Here is a 17880-nt window from a genome sequence, read left to right as displayed (position 1 = left end):
GAAATTTGAGGCCAAAATCGGTCCTTACCGGACCTACTCCTTTAAAGTTGCAGACCTGATTATGTCCAAAATTAAAAGTTTTATATGCTCTTCAACTGTGTACTTGTTTGGCTTTAATCATGTTAATCTTTATAACTATTTTGATATGAGCGTCACTGATGAGTCTTATGAAGACGAAACGCACGTCTGGCGTACTTAATTATAATCCTTGTAACTATTATAAATCAAATGTATTTGAACTTATTCAATTCTAGCTAAGCACTTCCCTTTTAATTGAATTGTTAAAAACTTATGATGCTACTCTTGTGTACATGTACTGTTTTACTATTAGAAATTGACAACCACTTAGTAAGAGAAATTATATTAATTTGATAATTTTCACAATTGATTGTTTTCCACCCAACACAAAAAGGTATATGTACATGTATATATAATTAATTGTAAAAAAATGAATAATTGTGAAATATCGCCATGCATTGTCATTAATGTGCATGTGCCTATGTAAACGAAATTTAGGAAGAAAGGATTTTTTTTACCTTTTCTGTACATTTCAGAAAATAGTACATATGGATTACACTCATAACACATGTAACACTTGAACATCTAAATTACCGAAAAAAATCTATGCTGAATAAAAGCTCTTGTAACATGTGTAATGAAGAGTCCACTTGAAATCTATTTTTGAAAGTTCAATTAGATTTATTTTTTTTATCTGTAATTTAAATATATATATTTATTATGTACAAAAAGGTGTTTAATTTCCTGCATTTTGGGGAAGTGTTTTTTGTTAGTATTATAATTTGTCAATTGTATTGTTTTAAAAAACTTTCTATTAGTTATATGCTTAATAACTGTCATCTATCAGTAACCAAAAGTTATAAACTTGTGATTTGCTGTTGTTAATTTCTACACATTATGGATGAATCTGTAGATATTTATTTTCATGTGGCCATGAAGGCAGGTAATATCTTTGCTGTATATCAAATATAAAACTTAACTAACGACATGGTTTAGAAGTTTAAAAACAATTGAATTAATTTACAGTGGTTTCATATTCAGCTCACATGAAATTAAGAGCTATATACTATATATATATAAATGAAAACAAATGTGTACAAATGTATTATTTTACATGTACAACATAGATGTGGGCAAATGACAAATATATGTTTCTTTCCATTTCTCAACCTATATATACTCTCATTCTCTTTCATTGTTTTTATAATACAACATTCATATATAATTTCTAGGGATGTCAAAAGATCTGAAATTTAATACTCGGATACTCGGTCATGATACTCGAGTACTCGCGAGTTGTTTAGGGCCAGCTGAAGGACACCTCCGGGTGCGTGAATTTTTCGCTACATTGAAGACCTGTTGGTGACCTGCTGTTGTTTTTTTTGTTTTTTTTTTGTTTTTTTTTTGTTTTTTTTTCTATAGTCAGGTTGTTGTCTCTTTGTCACATTCCCCATTTCCATTCTCAATTTTATATACACATATTTTTTTTTCTGTTTCAAGTATCAAGACAGGAAGATGAAATTGTTAATTATGATAATTTAGTTCGTAAATATAAGGAATATGATATTTTAATTGATTTGAAACACACAGGCCTAGGTCATTGCAAGGAAGACAGTGCCCCAAAATATCTTTGGAAATCTCTAAGAATAATTTTGTGAATCATATCAATGATGTCCATGTAGATAAATTTCTGTTTATTAGACCCTGTCTTCCTTACGTATCAATCAATGAAAGGAGGTTTACTTGAATTAGAAATGATACTAAAGCTTTAATATGTGCTTTTGTTTACTTCAGATGCCATCAGAGAGTATCTTGGTCGCAGGATTAAGTTGTATATAAAGCGTATGGTAAAACAAGAAGTACGACCAGACAAATGGGAAAACAGAGTCTTAGTAAGTTATTTACATCTTTATGCTACTTGTCTCGGTAAAGTCATTCAGCACTGTTGTGTTAGGTATAAGTAAAGCTTATTCAGGATGTACTGGTACTATTCAGTTATAGGAAACTAAATGTCTTAGGAACTACATGCACCATAAAATCTTGTTATTTTAGGTGGTTTCAAAATTTATATACAACTCTGGGTGCAGGAGTTTCTTGCTGCAATTTGAAGACCTATTGGTGACCTTCTGCTGTTGGCTGTTCTATGGTCCCGTTGTTGTCTCTTTGACACATTCCCCATTTCCATTTTCAATTTTAACTTGTAAAAATTATATATGCCTATGAATATAAGAAAAAATTGTAAAAGAAATTTACGATGTACAATAACATGTACATTTAATAGTAATTATATTCTACTTTATACAGACTTACTCTAAAATGAGTAAAAAAGAGATAATTAATAAATTATCAAAAGGATTAATGTGTGTGCTGAATTGGTATAAACAATGGTTTAATAGATAAAAAATGTGCTCCCAAAATAAATTACATAATTATATAGATAAAAAAGCTATAACTGTTTTCAGCATTGATTGAACTTTTTTTTTTTTCTTTTCAGGCATTTTCAGGAACACGCTTGTTTGTTTTCACTTCAAAGCCATCAAAATCACCAGTAAGTTAAATAATTTTTTTATGGGATGTAAAGTGGAAATCAGTGATTAACCTGGTCAAGCTGATATTTTATTTAAATATTCCAAAAACATTGAACCTATATATGGTATGATTATAAATTACCCAATCCTTCAAAATTCAATGTCTAATGTCCTTTTGGTCAATCCCTCTTCCTTTCAAGTGGGATTTCTCAGAAAATATTTAGAAAAGTCCACTTGTTACGAATTTGAAACCCTGTTATGATTTTAAACCAAACATATAACAGAGAGGCTCCTTTTGTGGTTCCTGATTTGTGATCTTATGGTAGTACTCAATGTCCAATTTATGTATACGTAGTACATTGTAGGTGAGTTAATTTTACAGCTAACCATATCAGAAATTTATCTCTTCATGGTAAATCTTCTGAATTAGTTTTTGCTCATCTATCATGTAGATCTGAATCAAGTGTTTGATATGAGGATTTGACCCATGTGTTAAGTACAATGTTAACTAATCAAAGGTAGCAGAAAAGACTGATTGAGTATTACTAGCTGGCACTGCACTAACATGTCTTAATAGGATAGAAAATATAGACATACATTTAGAGTTTAAGATGTGTCTTTTGTCAAATGATGTTACAAATGTTAAATTGTTAATCATGGATTGGATATCATTTTTGGAATACAAAACTAGTGAATGAATCTGTAAAGTGTTATGTTGTTCAGTCCACTTCCTAAGGTGTAGAGTGCTTTGTAATGGACATTCTTTTGATTTAAGTTTCACTTGAAATACATAAAATAGCACACAATTGATGCACCTTAAATATTATTTTGTCTTACCTTGGTTTGTATTTCTTTTGTGCATAATTTTTTCAAGAAAAAAAATGAAGATCATGAAAATTTAAGGATTTTAATTTTTACAATAATTGGTAGGTCGGCAAGTGGTCAACAAAGGTATAACAATTATCTAACAAATCAATTCAATACTCAGAGATAAACAATATCTGCAGTAATGCTAAACTTGTATATTTAACTTCTGCAGCTAAAATCATTTAATTGGGATTAGGTATTTCTCTTATGGATGTAAGCTACTAGCCTGTTATCTTTTTCTGGCATGGTGAGATATTTCTCGTATCACACTGCATGGAGTGTGATACAAATAAGTAATATGAAAAATGCGATAATCTGATTGGCTTAAATAACATGATGAAAAGATATTGTAAAATTCCCATAGTGTATTGTAGGTCATTGATGAATTTCAAAGGTTAAAACTATGTAAATTTCATTCACGACAACAGAGATCTGTGATTACTTAAATAGTATTCAAAACACTCACGATCGGTAAATTCTCTTTTGTCAAATTTTATTACATTCTGAACATGCTGAAGGTTATAAAAGTATGAAAATGTCTGGTGTTAAAGTTTAATGATGTCAGACAGATTGCTTACACTAGACAAGAAAGTTGTCAGATATCATGTATGACTTTGATTTCTTCTGGATTTCTTAGTTTGAAATGTCAATATTTAAGAGCTTTAAAAAAAGCTATATATATCCTAAATACAGTCACCAATATAAGAATATAGGATGGCATTATATTATATCAGTTTAGTTGACACTTTGAGCTTGATTGTCTTTAGTAATGGTATTCAATATTGTTTATAATTAACTGTGTTAACAATTATACAATTATTTTATTGTCCATTCCTGTGCATACTATTGTTGCTCAACAGATATTTAAATGAGAAAGTAATATGTGATCTCAAAAACTAGTTCCAGAGTGTGCCTGTCCCAAGACAGGAAAACAAGACAGTGGTTGTCTTTGTCATATCTTTTGCATTCTTAAACGTTAAATAGGAACTTTAGAGTAAGCTTACATTTGTGTAACTTGATTTTAGCGTTTTAGGACCTCTTTAATGATAAAAAAATCCATTTAGTCAATTTGACGCTAAAGGCAGAATTTTCATATTCTTGTTTAACTTTTCACAATTTTTGAAAACTTTGATTTAAAACTTGATATTTTGTGAAACAACTTTATATTGTTGAACACTGTACCGTATTGATTTCATATTTTGGTTGTTGTCTCATAGATTTTTACTGTTTTAATATCTCCTTTTATTTCAATTTGTTGTTTGGAATGACTTTTAGAGAAACCTGATTAATGTTTCACCATATCTAGTTGCCAGTATCAGTACTAGTCATACATGTAGATTGAAGATTACAATTGTTTAAACTGATCAGTACTTACAAGATAGTTACAATAGTAAATCTTTGTCTTCAACATATGGTTAAACAAAAGTAAATACTGCCTGTAAAATAAAGCTGTTGTGAAAGAAAATAAATTAAAGAATTGTTATATACATGTATACATATTGTAAGTGAAAAGCATATGGGGAGCGCTGCAACAACAGATATGGAATTAATACCATTAAAAAGTAAAATCAGAAAAATACTGAACTAAGAGGAAAATCAATTCGGAAAGTTCATAATCACATGGCAAAATCAAATAACAAAACGAATCAAAAACGAAGGGACAAGAACTGTCATATTCCTGACTTGGTACAGGCATTTTCAAATGTAGAAAATGGTGGATTATACCTGGTTTTATAGCGCTAACCCTCTCACTTTGATGACAGTCTCATCAAATTCCGTTATATTTACATAGATGCGTTAACTAAAAAGACACAATAAATAAAATAGTCAAAATATGGGTATATGAATTATCATTATAGTCAGAAGTCTTAATCAAAATTAACATTGCTCAAATGTAACCTTTTTTTAATACATTGAAGTAAGTTTACTGTTGAATTGTATTTTCTTGTACACATTGTCATTTTCACAACTGAAAGCTCCAACCCCCCCCCCCCCCCCCCCTTTCTTGTTATAGATGAAAGACTTGATTTTAGTGTACGTTCAACAAAATTTAACATTGCTTTGCTTGCATGGTATGAGGTATTTCTATTGTATTTTGAAAATGAAGCAGTTATATTTGAACTTCATTTATTAATTAATTAGTAACTTTATAATCATTTAAACAATTGTTAATTTAAAATCTGAACTAATTCTGATCAAATAAGAAAATTTCCAAAACAGGAAGTAAGGTATATACATTGTCATGATTGTAGTTAATCTGTCTGTCATTGGTTGAAATATTATTAAAATTTTCTGTTAATACACATGTATACATGATTACATAAATATATACAAATTTATTAGTGCATGCCATTTTAATGAATCATAAGAAAAACATTTTATCTGCTTAGCTGACCATAAGAAAAATACATCTATATATAAATTTTAGACTGAATAGATTTTTGTTTGACATTGAAAATCCCATACTCATATACCTCTGACAAAAGACTATTTATATACACTACTCATCGTGTATACCTATACAACAGATACTGCTTTCCAGGTGCACCTATTGAATAATTTATCAGAAATATCCAATGCACTAAGTTATTCAATAAAAGAAACACCTATAAATAAGCAGTTTTGATTCTTTGACTGATTAAATTTAAATCTTCCACAGTACTCTTAGGAATTCCATCAACTTTGACTTAATTAATGTCTATTCCGTGTCCCTCTCTACCTACAAAGGCCTTATTTTTACATGTTTGATTTATTCTATGGTCACTGAGAAAAACATTTGCTCCAACAAAATGAAGGGGTCTTCAGTATATGTTAAATAATGACAATACTTCCATGGTTTATACATATACTGAGGTAGTACCACAATTGGACATAGTTGGAGGGGACTAAAACATTGAGATCTGATTTGTGCGGTTATGGTCCAGGGGCGCATCCAACAATTTTCAATAGGGAGGGTTTCCAACCCAGGATAAAGTTGGGGTTCCAACCATATGTCCCGATTCAAATGCATTGATCGTCCCAAAAAAAAGGGGGGTCAACCCTAGGACCCCCCTGGATCTGCCACTGTGGTCATAGTAAAATATTTATTGGTAGCCTGTTTTATAGATTCAAAATAAAACTCTGTTAAAATACATAATCACAGATGTTTTGATAATGCCATCACAATTAAAATCAAATTCAAACTATTTTCAGCATATTTTTAAAACTAACGATAATAAATAAAAATACTGGTATATAATAGGGTATGAAGTACTGATGACCTTATATAGATATATGTTATAGATAAAGTAAACAGAGGGATTTAGTTTACTTCCTGCTTCAAGATAATCACAGATTAATGTCGACTTTCTATGTTGATTTTGTTTTATAATCTAACTAAAGTAGACATATATTATTTTAGGTGAAAATAGGAAGTGCTGGAATAAAAAAATATTTTGAAAAAAATCTTTACTAAACCTGATTAAAAGTTTATTTATATTTTGTTTATAAATAAAAAAAAAATGAAATAGAAAATTATAAAAAAAAAAATTATGTATGTGTTCTGAACATTTGGATAATATCTGTAGTTGACCTTTCCATAATATATTCTGATGGTTTGTTAGGGCTTTGAATGCAAATAAATTGTTTTTATCATAATTTTCAAAGAGGTTAAGATATTTGTTGAAAAGCACCATGGGAATGACATACACTTACAGACTTAATAAGTTCTAAAGATTATATGTACAAATATAAAAAAAACAAAGTTCAGTGTGTAAAAAAGACAACCTCATATAAACCAAAATAGGTTTTCCTAGCTTTGTCTCTTTTTAACACCTTTATTCAATCAGAAATTCTTACATTATTTTTTTCTTCAAAATTTGGTTGTCTTTGATGAAATAATTTGAAAATTTTCTCAATGTACACTCGTGTGTAGATTTGTCCGAAATAATTTAGTCATACATGTTCCCTAAAAATATTGCATCACAAATAAAAACATTTCAGTAATAATTAAAAAGTAACTGTTACATGACTTGGTACAGATTTAGTGTCTTTTAAAGACAATTTAGTTAAATACTCATAACTGAAACTACATCTACTGTATCCTGCACTGACAAGTGGGATTATATTTTCAAGTTTATCATTTATAGATAACAATCTGTCCTTCTAAAATTTGAATTTTGGAAAAATTATATACAGGGATTTTAAGGTTTATTCAACTTTGTTGCTCAGGGCAATATTAAAGTTTTATTTTAGTTGGTTGAACACAGAGGTGGTCAGTTTTGGTCAGAAATGGGTCCACGTTATCATAAGGTTGTCCTAAAACTTAAGTTCCAGCATCTAAGAGAACATTAAAACTACAAAAAATAAATGGAAAAGGAAGCAGACATAAACATCTCATTGACAGTTTTGTGTAAAACTTTTCCATGCTGTAGGGGGCCTCGGTGGCTGAGAGGTCTAAGTAGTTACTACTGTAATCACTATAGTCTATAGCCAGTCAATACTGAGGTAATGATTTCCAGTGTGTGTGTGCACTTGACTCAAATATTAATTGACTAGGGTTGTCAATTTTTCTATTAAAGATCAATGGTTTTCTCCATGCACTCCTGCTTCCTCCACCAATAAAAACTGGCCTCAAAGAAAAAAAAACCCAAAAGTGGCGTTAAAACATGAACAGTCAATCAATTCATGCCCTTAGACAAGTTACTTGTTTAGAACTCCCGAATATCAAACAACACTGATATGTCAATAATATTTAGATATTTATGTAAAAATCAGTCTATCATTTGTTTAGTTACACGGATGAATTTATTTCAGTAGGTAATAAATGATAAAAAAGCCCAATTGTTTATAAATGATTTCACCTAGAAACCAAACACTCATTAGTACACGGTCAATACAAATTCTTCCTTATCCTCCTAACATATGGGAAGTTGATAGACATAATAGGTATACAAATATACATCAAATATCTCCGTTTATCACAATTTTGGGGATATTTTAACAATTATTTATTTATTTTCTGAGGTAAGAGACTTAAATTTTCATGTATTTATTATTATGAAAAAAAGGTGCTGTGTCTGTTTTTTTAAGAGACTTCACTTAATGTTCTTACTTTCAAAACGTTGTTTAGAATATAGCTCAATAGACCACTTTCGAGTTCATCCGTCACCGGAAAAAACTCGTCAATTATACGCGCCTTTATGACGTCATTTACCAGATAGAGGGGGTCGCCTGTATCCCTGCACTATTTACGTTCATCAAGCGTCTTAGTGATCGTCATTGTGCAGGATAAACTAGAAATAATGGATGTTCTGTAGGTACTTAATGACAATTCCCTAATGACAGCAATGCTGATTGTCAATTTTGAGAATTCAATTTGCCGAATAATTCGTACAATATAGAATTATAGTTTTCCAACCACTCGCTCAACATTGGAATGGAAGTGACGACGCCCCTAAACGCACAAATGACGTTCACTAAAACCAGAGTTTTTGACGGAAATGCATCGAACTCGAAAGTTGTCTATTGTTCCAAATAATTTTACTAAAGACTTCAATATTTGTATTTGTTGCTTCACCAAGCACACAGCATTAAAGAGTAAGCCCAAAGACCTGACTTGCTGATTAAGAAATTTGTGTCCGGTAGTTGAAAGATCTTTTTTCTGCTACATTTTGTATTATCTTTAGAAAAAACATGCTCAAGGTATCAGTCTAATACAAAACAAGGTTTGTCCCTTTTATATAAAATGTTTTTTTTTTGTCCTGCATTTACTTGATTTATTTGATGGTTGACTTAAAACTGCCATAAATACATAACTCATCTAAGAAGATATGATACTAAACTTGTTGTGCAAAATACTACATTCATTGGTTAATCTCTGTGCCCTAGTCTTAATTGTCAAATTTTCAATGAGACCATAATGATAATGGCTGTCCTTTTATTTTTGTTTTGAGAATTAAAAAGGGAACAAATAAACAACATCTACAGCTGATTTTATGTTTTAAAATATAATAAATCCTTCAAAAGTGTTTTGATTTACAGAAAAGTTTATGATACCATATATAAAAAAGAAGATGTGGTATGATTGCCAATGAGACAATTGTCCACAGGAGACCAAAATGACACAGACATTAACAACTATAGGTCACCGTACATCTTCAACAATGAGCAAAGCCCATACCTATAAAAGGCCCTGATATGACAATGTAAAACAATTCAAACGAGAAAACTAACAGCCTTATTTATATGAAAAATGAACGAAACACAAATATGTAGCACATAAACAATTGACAACCACTAGATCACAGGCTCCTGATAAAGGCTGATATATGTTCTGGAACTCCTACACATGTAACTTAAAATTTATATAGATCATGAGTCTTTCATCACTCTAGCATTTATTTTGAAAGAGAAGTATAAGCCTTTTTGGGGTCTTTGGGGCCAAGTGGTCTAAATCTTTCAACTACTTTATTACTAACCAGTCAATATTGAGTTGTGAGTTCAAATGAGCATGTGACAGGTGTGTTCACTACCCTCTTAATCTACTAGGATAGCCTGTGTCCCTACCCAAGGTTGGTGGTTCTCTCCAGGCACACTAGCTTCATCCTCAGTAAGAATGTGACTACCACACATAAAGCCAGTGTCCCTACCCAAGGTTGGTGGTTCTCTCCAGGCACTCTAGCTTCATCCTCAGTAAGAATGTGACTACCACACATAAAGCCAGTGTCCCTACCCAAGGTTGATGGTTCTCTCCAGCCACTCTAGCTTCATCCTCAGTAAGAATGTGACTACCACACATAAAGCCAGTGTCCCTACCCAAGGTTGGTGGTTCTCTTCAGGCACTCCAGCTTCATCCTCAGTAAGAATGTGACTACCGCACATAAAAAATCAGTAGTGCTGAAAATTGTGCTAAACATCAATCAATCAATCTTTTGGTTATTTTTTTGTAATTGAGTTGCTGTCTTAATGATGTTAAGTTGATTATATTTTGAATCCAATGAATGGACAATATAAACCCAAATAAACATCAGAGTGTGTACCTACTTCTGTTAAAATATACAAATTTTGAGTATTTTAAACCATCAAAGTCAAATATTAAAGGAGTAAAATGATAGTAAGGTTTCTTGTTACTGTATTAAGATTTCAATTTCATCCATCTACCACTTATTTTATAATGTTACATTTCTTAATGTAACTGTATTTATATATATAATATATAAAATATGCAAAAACATATCAGTATATACTAGATATGTGTCTATCAGTCAAGTGTGTTCTATACTTTTCCAACCTTGACATTTACCTGTTGGACTGTTTGAATTATTGCATGTTTGTTTTTCTTCTGTAATATAAGTGGCCATCTTTGTAAAATTATTAAATAAATTTCAAATGTTAAATAAATACTTGAATGAAAAGGAAGTGAATGTTTTATTTTACAGCAAGAACACAACATATGTTACCTAGATATCCAGTCTATAGAAAGTCAGGCACAAAATAAGGTAGGTTATCAGGAAGTGTTACAATAAGATATCACGTCCTCTATAATGTAAAGAAAGCAGATAGAATTACAGATATTTGAAAAATTCTGTTTCCTTGACTATAAAGTGAAATGGAGTTTTGTAAACCAACCAATTTTCATGAATTTTGCGAATAGAAAAATAATGTAAAAATAAATTGTCCAGTAATATTTAAAACTTGGGTCTTCCTTTAAATTATAAAATGGCTCTTTATAAAATTGAATAGAACATATATAGGATGTATTGGATGTTATTTTCTAACATTTATAGTAATTTGTATCTTTGACTCTAATATGTTTTGTTTTTCTGTTTAAGCTTGTAATATCCACAAATGAGGGGAAAAGTTACTCCTTTGTCACCTTGGAAACAGAAACAGATGAAATCAACCACATGATAACCCATGTGGGTACCTCCATCAAACAGATCTTCCCATCATTCCCTATAGAGTAAGTCATATGGTTTTATTTGACCTTGACCTCATTTTCACGGTTCATTGCTCAGGGTTAAGTTTTTTGTTTTGGTCTGTTTTTCTAATACTATAAGCCATAGGTCAACTATGTTTGTTGTATGGAAGGATTGAAATCTGTACATGTCTTCTTGGCATGGTTGAACTGACCTTGACCTAATTTTCATGGTTCATTGGTCAATGTTTAGTTTTCTTGGTTAATTCGGTATCTTAGAAACTATAAGCAATAGGTCAACTATATTTAGTGTATAGAATGATTGTGAGGTGTACATGTATTTCTTGTTAGGTTTATATGACCTTTACCTCATTTTCTTTGGTCATGTTAAGTTTATGTGATAGTTGTAGTAAAGCTTTATATTTGGAATCATCAACATAATACCAATTATTAGTAAAGAAGGCGAGACATTTCAACGTGTGCACTCTTGTATCTATAGATAGCAGACCCGAGTTGTAAATTTGTGGTTCAAAGCTGATCTCAGTACAAGTCAATAGAAATGTTTGCATTTCCTTGGATGCTTACTTTATAAATGGTGCTTAAATTAACAAAAAAATCTTCTTCATTGATACTGTCATAGTTTAATATCTTTACAACATTTATTATCTTGACTTATTCTAGACGAATCATGAAGAAAATAGATGTTCACCCACCAGAAAGGTTAAAGATGATGAACGATATGATAAAAACAATAGAACAAAAGGAACATGGCCCGTGTGGTAACTTTGCCATGATGTATGCATGCATGTGTGATTATTTCAACCTCCCTTATAGAGAAGAAGTTGCATGGGTATGTAGCCATTTATTATTACAATACTTTGTGTGGGAATGGAAAGAGGTAGGGGTTAATATAAAAAATGTTGGATTTACTGAATTATTTTAACAACATCATATTTCTTGCTGCAAAGTTCTCTCAATTGCTAGAAACCTGCAGATATTTAATGGATTTAGTATGGAGTCTATGAAAATGGGAATCAATTTAATATTTGGTTTATATCATGATCATGATTTTTGGCTGTCATCATCTATCAGATTTTATTTAAATAATTTCGGCCTCAGACCTCAGGATCTCTCTACAATATTTATTGCAGAGTTATTGAAAAGTGGTGGACTGAAGGAGTTGACCACCAAAATTTGCAAAGGATCAACACAATTTGGATTTTTTGTAATAGAAATAGTGAGGACCAGCAGTTTTTCTTCAGGGACCTCAAGATCAAGATAAAAAAAATTTTGAGGAAGTCTATTATTGTTTAAAAAATCCAAATATAAAAGATAACAAGAATAGAGACATTGTGTCAATTTAAGTTAAAATGTTTAATTGTATATTTCAGGATGTTGACACTATATATTTATCACAAGACTGTCGAGTTCTTACATTAAAAGACTTTGATCACTTATCGGGGAAGTAAGTATAGAGAAACAGGAAGTAGGGTGTATTGTCAAATAAGAGAAGAATATGTATAGAATATATTAATTAAAGCAGTATAGGGTTTAATGCTTTATATATGGTCCTTTGTATGTCTTTCTTCATTTGGTTTTATTACATTTTTCAAGTATTTGAGAATTAAGGATGAATTTCAATAATTTTTCAATTAAGAAGATATTAGAAACATTTCCTCAGGTGAATTTTATCATAAGGTCCAACAAAATAAACATGATTTTTAATAAATTAAAAATTTAAAAAAAAAAGGTTTAACTGTAGCATCTTGAAATTTCACACATTCTAAGAATTATGACTTACACTTTAGAAGGTTCTGACATTAATTAGTGTGTGTGCAGAGAAAGGATTATATGCAATAGTCCAGTACTTTTAGGTAAAAAATATCCAAGAGAAATTTAAAAATCAATGTAAAGAATAGTTCTGTGAAAAATGCAAGCAAAAGTCCATTCAATTTAATAAACAGTATAAGTGAATGAAGTCACTGATAAAATGAAGATTTCTGTCACAAATATGAAGTGGAAATGTGAATGAATTGCTTTTCTTGATTAATTTATGCATCAGGAATGCTCAATACAAACACATTTGTAAGCCAAGGATGTATTATACATATAAAACAGTAGAAGAGCTATATGACTGTAAGAAAGTTAAAAAAAATAAATAGACAAATTCATCTGAGGTCAACTTTGCCTGAGGGTATTTGTCTCTTTATTATTTCATAATTGATGAGCCGTGAATTTAAGAAAGTTTGATAACAATCTGGTTGGAACTCAAGCACTAACTACTGAGTTGTTTATATATGGCTCTATGACTAACAGTTCACCAGCATGCATGGTGAATACAATTGACATTACATATATATCTATACATTACAGAGACTTACAGCCAATAGTGTCTGCAATAGAACATAATACATGGTTTACAGGTCTGGACCTCAGTGGAGTCAAAATGGTAACACTTCCTCTTACTAGATTATTATCTAGTCTTATATATAGGGTTCATATGCTATTTAAATGGTGACTGTCAATCTGAGAAGTTAGGCCAAGAAAATAGAGTTCTGTGTCCTGCCTCCCTAGCACCTTTAAATTTCCATGTCTCCTCACACCCCATTTTAGGGCTATATTTGATTGAGCAACATTACCTCCAAAACATTTCTCTATAACATTTTTACATGATACTTAAAATATTTCTTCAAAATAAAACCATTTCACATACCTATATAAAATAAGGAGATGTTTGAATACCAATAAGACAAGTATTCAATAATGTCCAAAAACTGATACTGTATAGTTTGTCAAGTATTTACCACTGTACATTTACTAAGTAACTAACGTCACTAAGGTTACCTATTGTTTACGTTGCTTATTGTATACGTAACGTTGCCTTGTGCGCAACACCTTATAACTTGAATACAATTTGATATGAACACACTCCTTTCATTACTAAACCTTAAGCGAAGTACTAACCACAAGAAACACGATAAACTAAAGGCCTTACATGACTTTCCTGCTAAAAAAATTGAATCCACAGTATATTGAATAGAAATTATAATTCTAGTATCTGTTGATTAAAAAGTGAAGAGAATTGTTTTTGTATTACATATTTGTCATTTCTATTCCAGACTGGTGAAACTCAAGCCGAAGTCCTAAAAGTTATGCACAAAAATTGTTTAATAGAAGATATAAATCTGAGTAATACAGGAATCACTGTGTAAGTTTAAAAAGAGAAAAATGAAATTTATCATGGAAATAGAGATGTTGAGAAACTTAACTTACACCTTTATCAGGTTTTGCCACTGGACATTAAGCAATCAATCAATCAATCTATATCACTTTTTTTGGTGAGCTTTGCATCAATACATTCTGCTTATTTTATTGCATTTCATATACTTCTTAACATTTTTCAATATATCTCATAACAAAACTGTCTCGTTAAAGAAATTAACCTACCTAACTTTTTTGAAATTTGTTGATAGACAAACATTTTTTTTTACTAGGAATTTACGGTAACTGCAAAAAATGTTAAGAGAAAAAACTATTGGTTTGTTCGGAAAAATCAAAATCACTATATAATTTTATTGTTAAATATAACTTTGTCACAGTAAAAAAAATCTATCAAAATTTTGTATATTATTTCTTTTCAATTTTTAAAAATTATTTTATCAATTGTTTTCAAATAATATTTTATGAAATTTTAGAAAAGTCATGGTGAATTCAAGGTTTGATATTGCTTCTGATTAATAAAGTGTACATAGAAACTGTGCTAGATTGTACATTATATCCCTTGTATACATGCATTATAACTAGTAAACAAAAATCCATATATCAGGAATAACTAAAATCAGATAATGTAATAAATACAATCAGTGTACAGTAAACATTTGCAAAAAAGTATTATGTTTCATACATTATTGTTTGGCCAACAGTATTTTTTTTAAATTTTTTTTATGTCACGTCTACTTTAGTTGGGTGTCATTATGTTTTCTGATCTGTGCATCCTTCTTTTCATTCTTTTGTTGTCTGTCCGGTATAGGAACAAGGTAATGAGTTTATTAAAATATAAATGTTTATCGTCTTTGTTATCGTCAACAATCAATAAACCCATTTTTCGTCTCGCTTGACTGAGTCAAAAGTGGAGACATATGTATGATATTTCGTAGTGGCAGCTTCAACAATGTATTAGTTTGTTATTAGGTCTAGTTTATGATGAACCACTTGTGGGAAGTCACAGATGTTTGGTTTGCAGTTGTATTACTATTGGTATTGGTACATTTCATTACCATGGAGATTATTTGGCCCCACCCCCTCAGTTATGGTCTATTGACTTTGAAACTTTTGCATAGTTTTCATGTATTAGTTTGTAATTAGGTCAGTTTATTTGGAACCACTAGTGGTAAGTTAATTATAATTGATATACATTTGTATATTTGGCATATCTCATTTCCATAGGGATTATTTGGCCCTGCCCCTTCAGTTATGGTTTATTGACTTTGAAATTTTGCTTAATTAGTTTACATGTATAAGTTTGTGTTTAGGTTTGTTTAAAGGGAACTACTTATGATAAGTCAATGGTTTTTTTGTATACAGTTATATTAGCCTTGGCAAATTTCATTTCCATGGAGATAGTTTAGCCATGTACCTTTAGTCACGGTTGACTTTGAATATTTGAAAAACTTACATGTTAAAGTGTTGCTATTTTAATTTCAACATTTGCATTATCGAAATTACAAAAAAGCGAGACATATCTCTGTGATAACAGTATTTTTACTCAACATATTTATAGTGTTTTTGGGATATCAAATTAAGATTTTACAAACCTATGAGCTGAAGACCTGCTTAGAGCTTCCCATTAGTAACACCCATTGCTTCATATCATTTTAATATTGCATTATCATTTTATCGCAAGGACAATTCATAAAAGAAGATTGCATTTCATTGCTATAGCAGTTTTTATTACTCATGTTAGCTTCAAGGACACTGTGCCTATTTTTCAGATATTTTAAAATTCTTCAAAGTCCCGTCTTTACTAAATAATTAACTGTTGTCTGTTGATTTATTATCTGTTTTGATTAATCATATTTCCTCTTGTAGTAAAATGGTTTTAACTATTGTAATTGCTTTCAATTTATTTTGGTTACTTGCAATAAAAAATAATTATATCACTTAAATAAAACATTTTAACATACTTTGAAATAAACTACTGTAAATTAAGAAATTTTGAGATGTTTTTATTATTGCTAAAACTGTGATAGGTTATAATTGCAATAATTTAAACTTGCATTTTATTTATTTTTATATATATTAAACAGGACTTTTCTCGATATTACAAAGATTAACAACACATTTTAGTCTAAATTGACAAAATTACAATAATAAATGCAAGCAATAATTTCTGAACTTTCAGTAAATGAATTATTTTGCAGATTAGCTTTTTGCTAACATGCATTTCTTTTTTTCTACAATGGCACAGGTTTCTTGAAGGTGCTATATCATTGTGCATTTTTTAACATGCTTAACATGCTTGATAATATCATATTCATCACTAATTTGAAATAACTGTACTGTTTCCAGTACACTGCTCGTACAATATTTCAGAGAATTTGTTGTCAAGTTAGGAACAGCCATCTTATCTAACACAGGAAGTCAGCTGACCAGGATAGATCTGTCCAAAAACCTACTGGATGATAGAGGTACTTGTTCATTATACCAATACAATAAAAACAAATCTACTTCGTTTACATATAAAGATGTTTAAAAGGAATAAAAATTCACTGGTGCATTATGTTTTCCAGTCTGTGAACTTGACCTATATACTGTGGATTCAGTAATTTTTGTGTATTAAGGAAAACTTCTTTCTTCACGGATATTTGATTTCATGGTTTTGCTGAAGTCTGCATACAAGCATTGAAAATTTGTTGTTCATAATACATTTAATTTCCTGGTTCATCTGTACCCATGTAATCCACGAACATTGGTATCCAACAAATAATAATGAATCCACAGTAATTGTTGTGGCCATCAGGTTTTAGCTTTATGTTTTGGTTAAGGTAAGTTTATCCACAAGTTGTTACATCTAATTCAAAAGTTCACATGTTTATAATGATAAAATTATAAGCCAAATTAAGATTTAAACCATTGATTTATGATAGTGCATGCTTGGTATGGTGTCCTACGGATATATATTTATGTTTATTTCAGCATTCATTCTTGCATATATTATAGGATTAAACGCCTTTTTAAAGGAATTTATTGGTGTATAAACTCGACCAATTCACTCACAAACAAATAAAAGTCTGTGAATGACTTGATCCAGTTTATACACCAATTAATTCCTTTAAAAAGGTGTTTGATCCTTATAATTCTTTAAAATTGGAGATAGGGAATATATATTTCCACAATCATTACCTCTATCACAAGTCAATTGTATATTTATGTCATTGGATAGTCCTGGCGCATGAATATGTTTGTTGGTTTACGCAAAAATATGTACTCAATGAAATTTGATATCTGATAAAAAATAAACTGCAAAAACTCTAATTATCATTCAAACCAATGTTTTTGTGTTTATTATTT

General features: G+C 30.3%; 1 protein-coding gene across 4 annotated transcripts in view; it reads left to right on the top strand.

Moving 5' to 3' along the window:
• Positions 1 to 17880, top strand: part of LOC143078885 (F-actin-uncapping protein LRRC16A-like) — an 81683-nt gene that overhangs the window by 4052 nt on the left and 59751 nt on the right. For all 4 annotated transcript variants that reach the window (XM_076253915.1, XM_076253914.1, XM_076253912.1 and 1 more), the window contains exons 2-11: positions 1813 to 1910; positions 2513 to 2566; positions 3477 to 3497; positions 10832 to 10891; positions 11225 to 11355; positions 11992 to 12160; positions 12702 to 12775; positions 13684 to 13759; positions 14430 to 14518; positions 16879 to 16997. In XM_076253915.1, coding sequence (XP_076110030.1) covers positions 1813 to 1910; positions 2513 to 2566; positions 3477 to 3497; positions 10832 to 10891; positions 11225 to 11355; positions 11992 to 12160; positions 12702 to 12775; positions 13684 to 13759; positions 14430 to 14518; positions 16879 to 16997 — 891 coding nt within the window. The remainder of the gene's footprint in view (positions 1 to 1812; positions 1911 to 2512; positions 2567 to 3476; positions 3498 to 10831; positions 10892 to 11224; positions 11356 to 11991; positions 12161 to 12701; positions 12776 to 13683; positions 13760 to 14429; positions 14519 to 16878; positions 16998 to 17880) is intronic.

Source organism: Mytilus galloprovincialis, chromosome 6, assembly GCF_965363235.1.
Source record: "Mytilus galloprovincialis chromosome 6, xbMytGall1.hap1.1, whole genome shotgun sequence".
NCBI classification, from domain to species: Eukaryota; Metazoa; Mollusca; class Bivalvia; order Mytilida; family Mytilidae; genus Mytilus; species Mytilus galloprovincialis.
The sequence above is the reverse complement of the archived record's forward strand: the minus strand, read 5'-3'. Positions and strand labels throughout refer to the sequence as shown.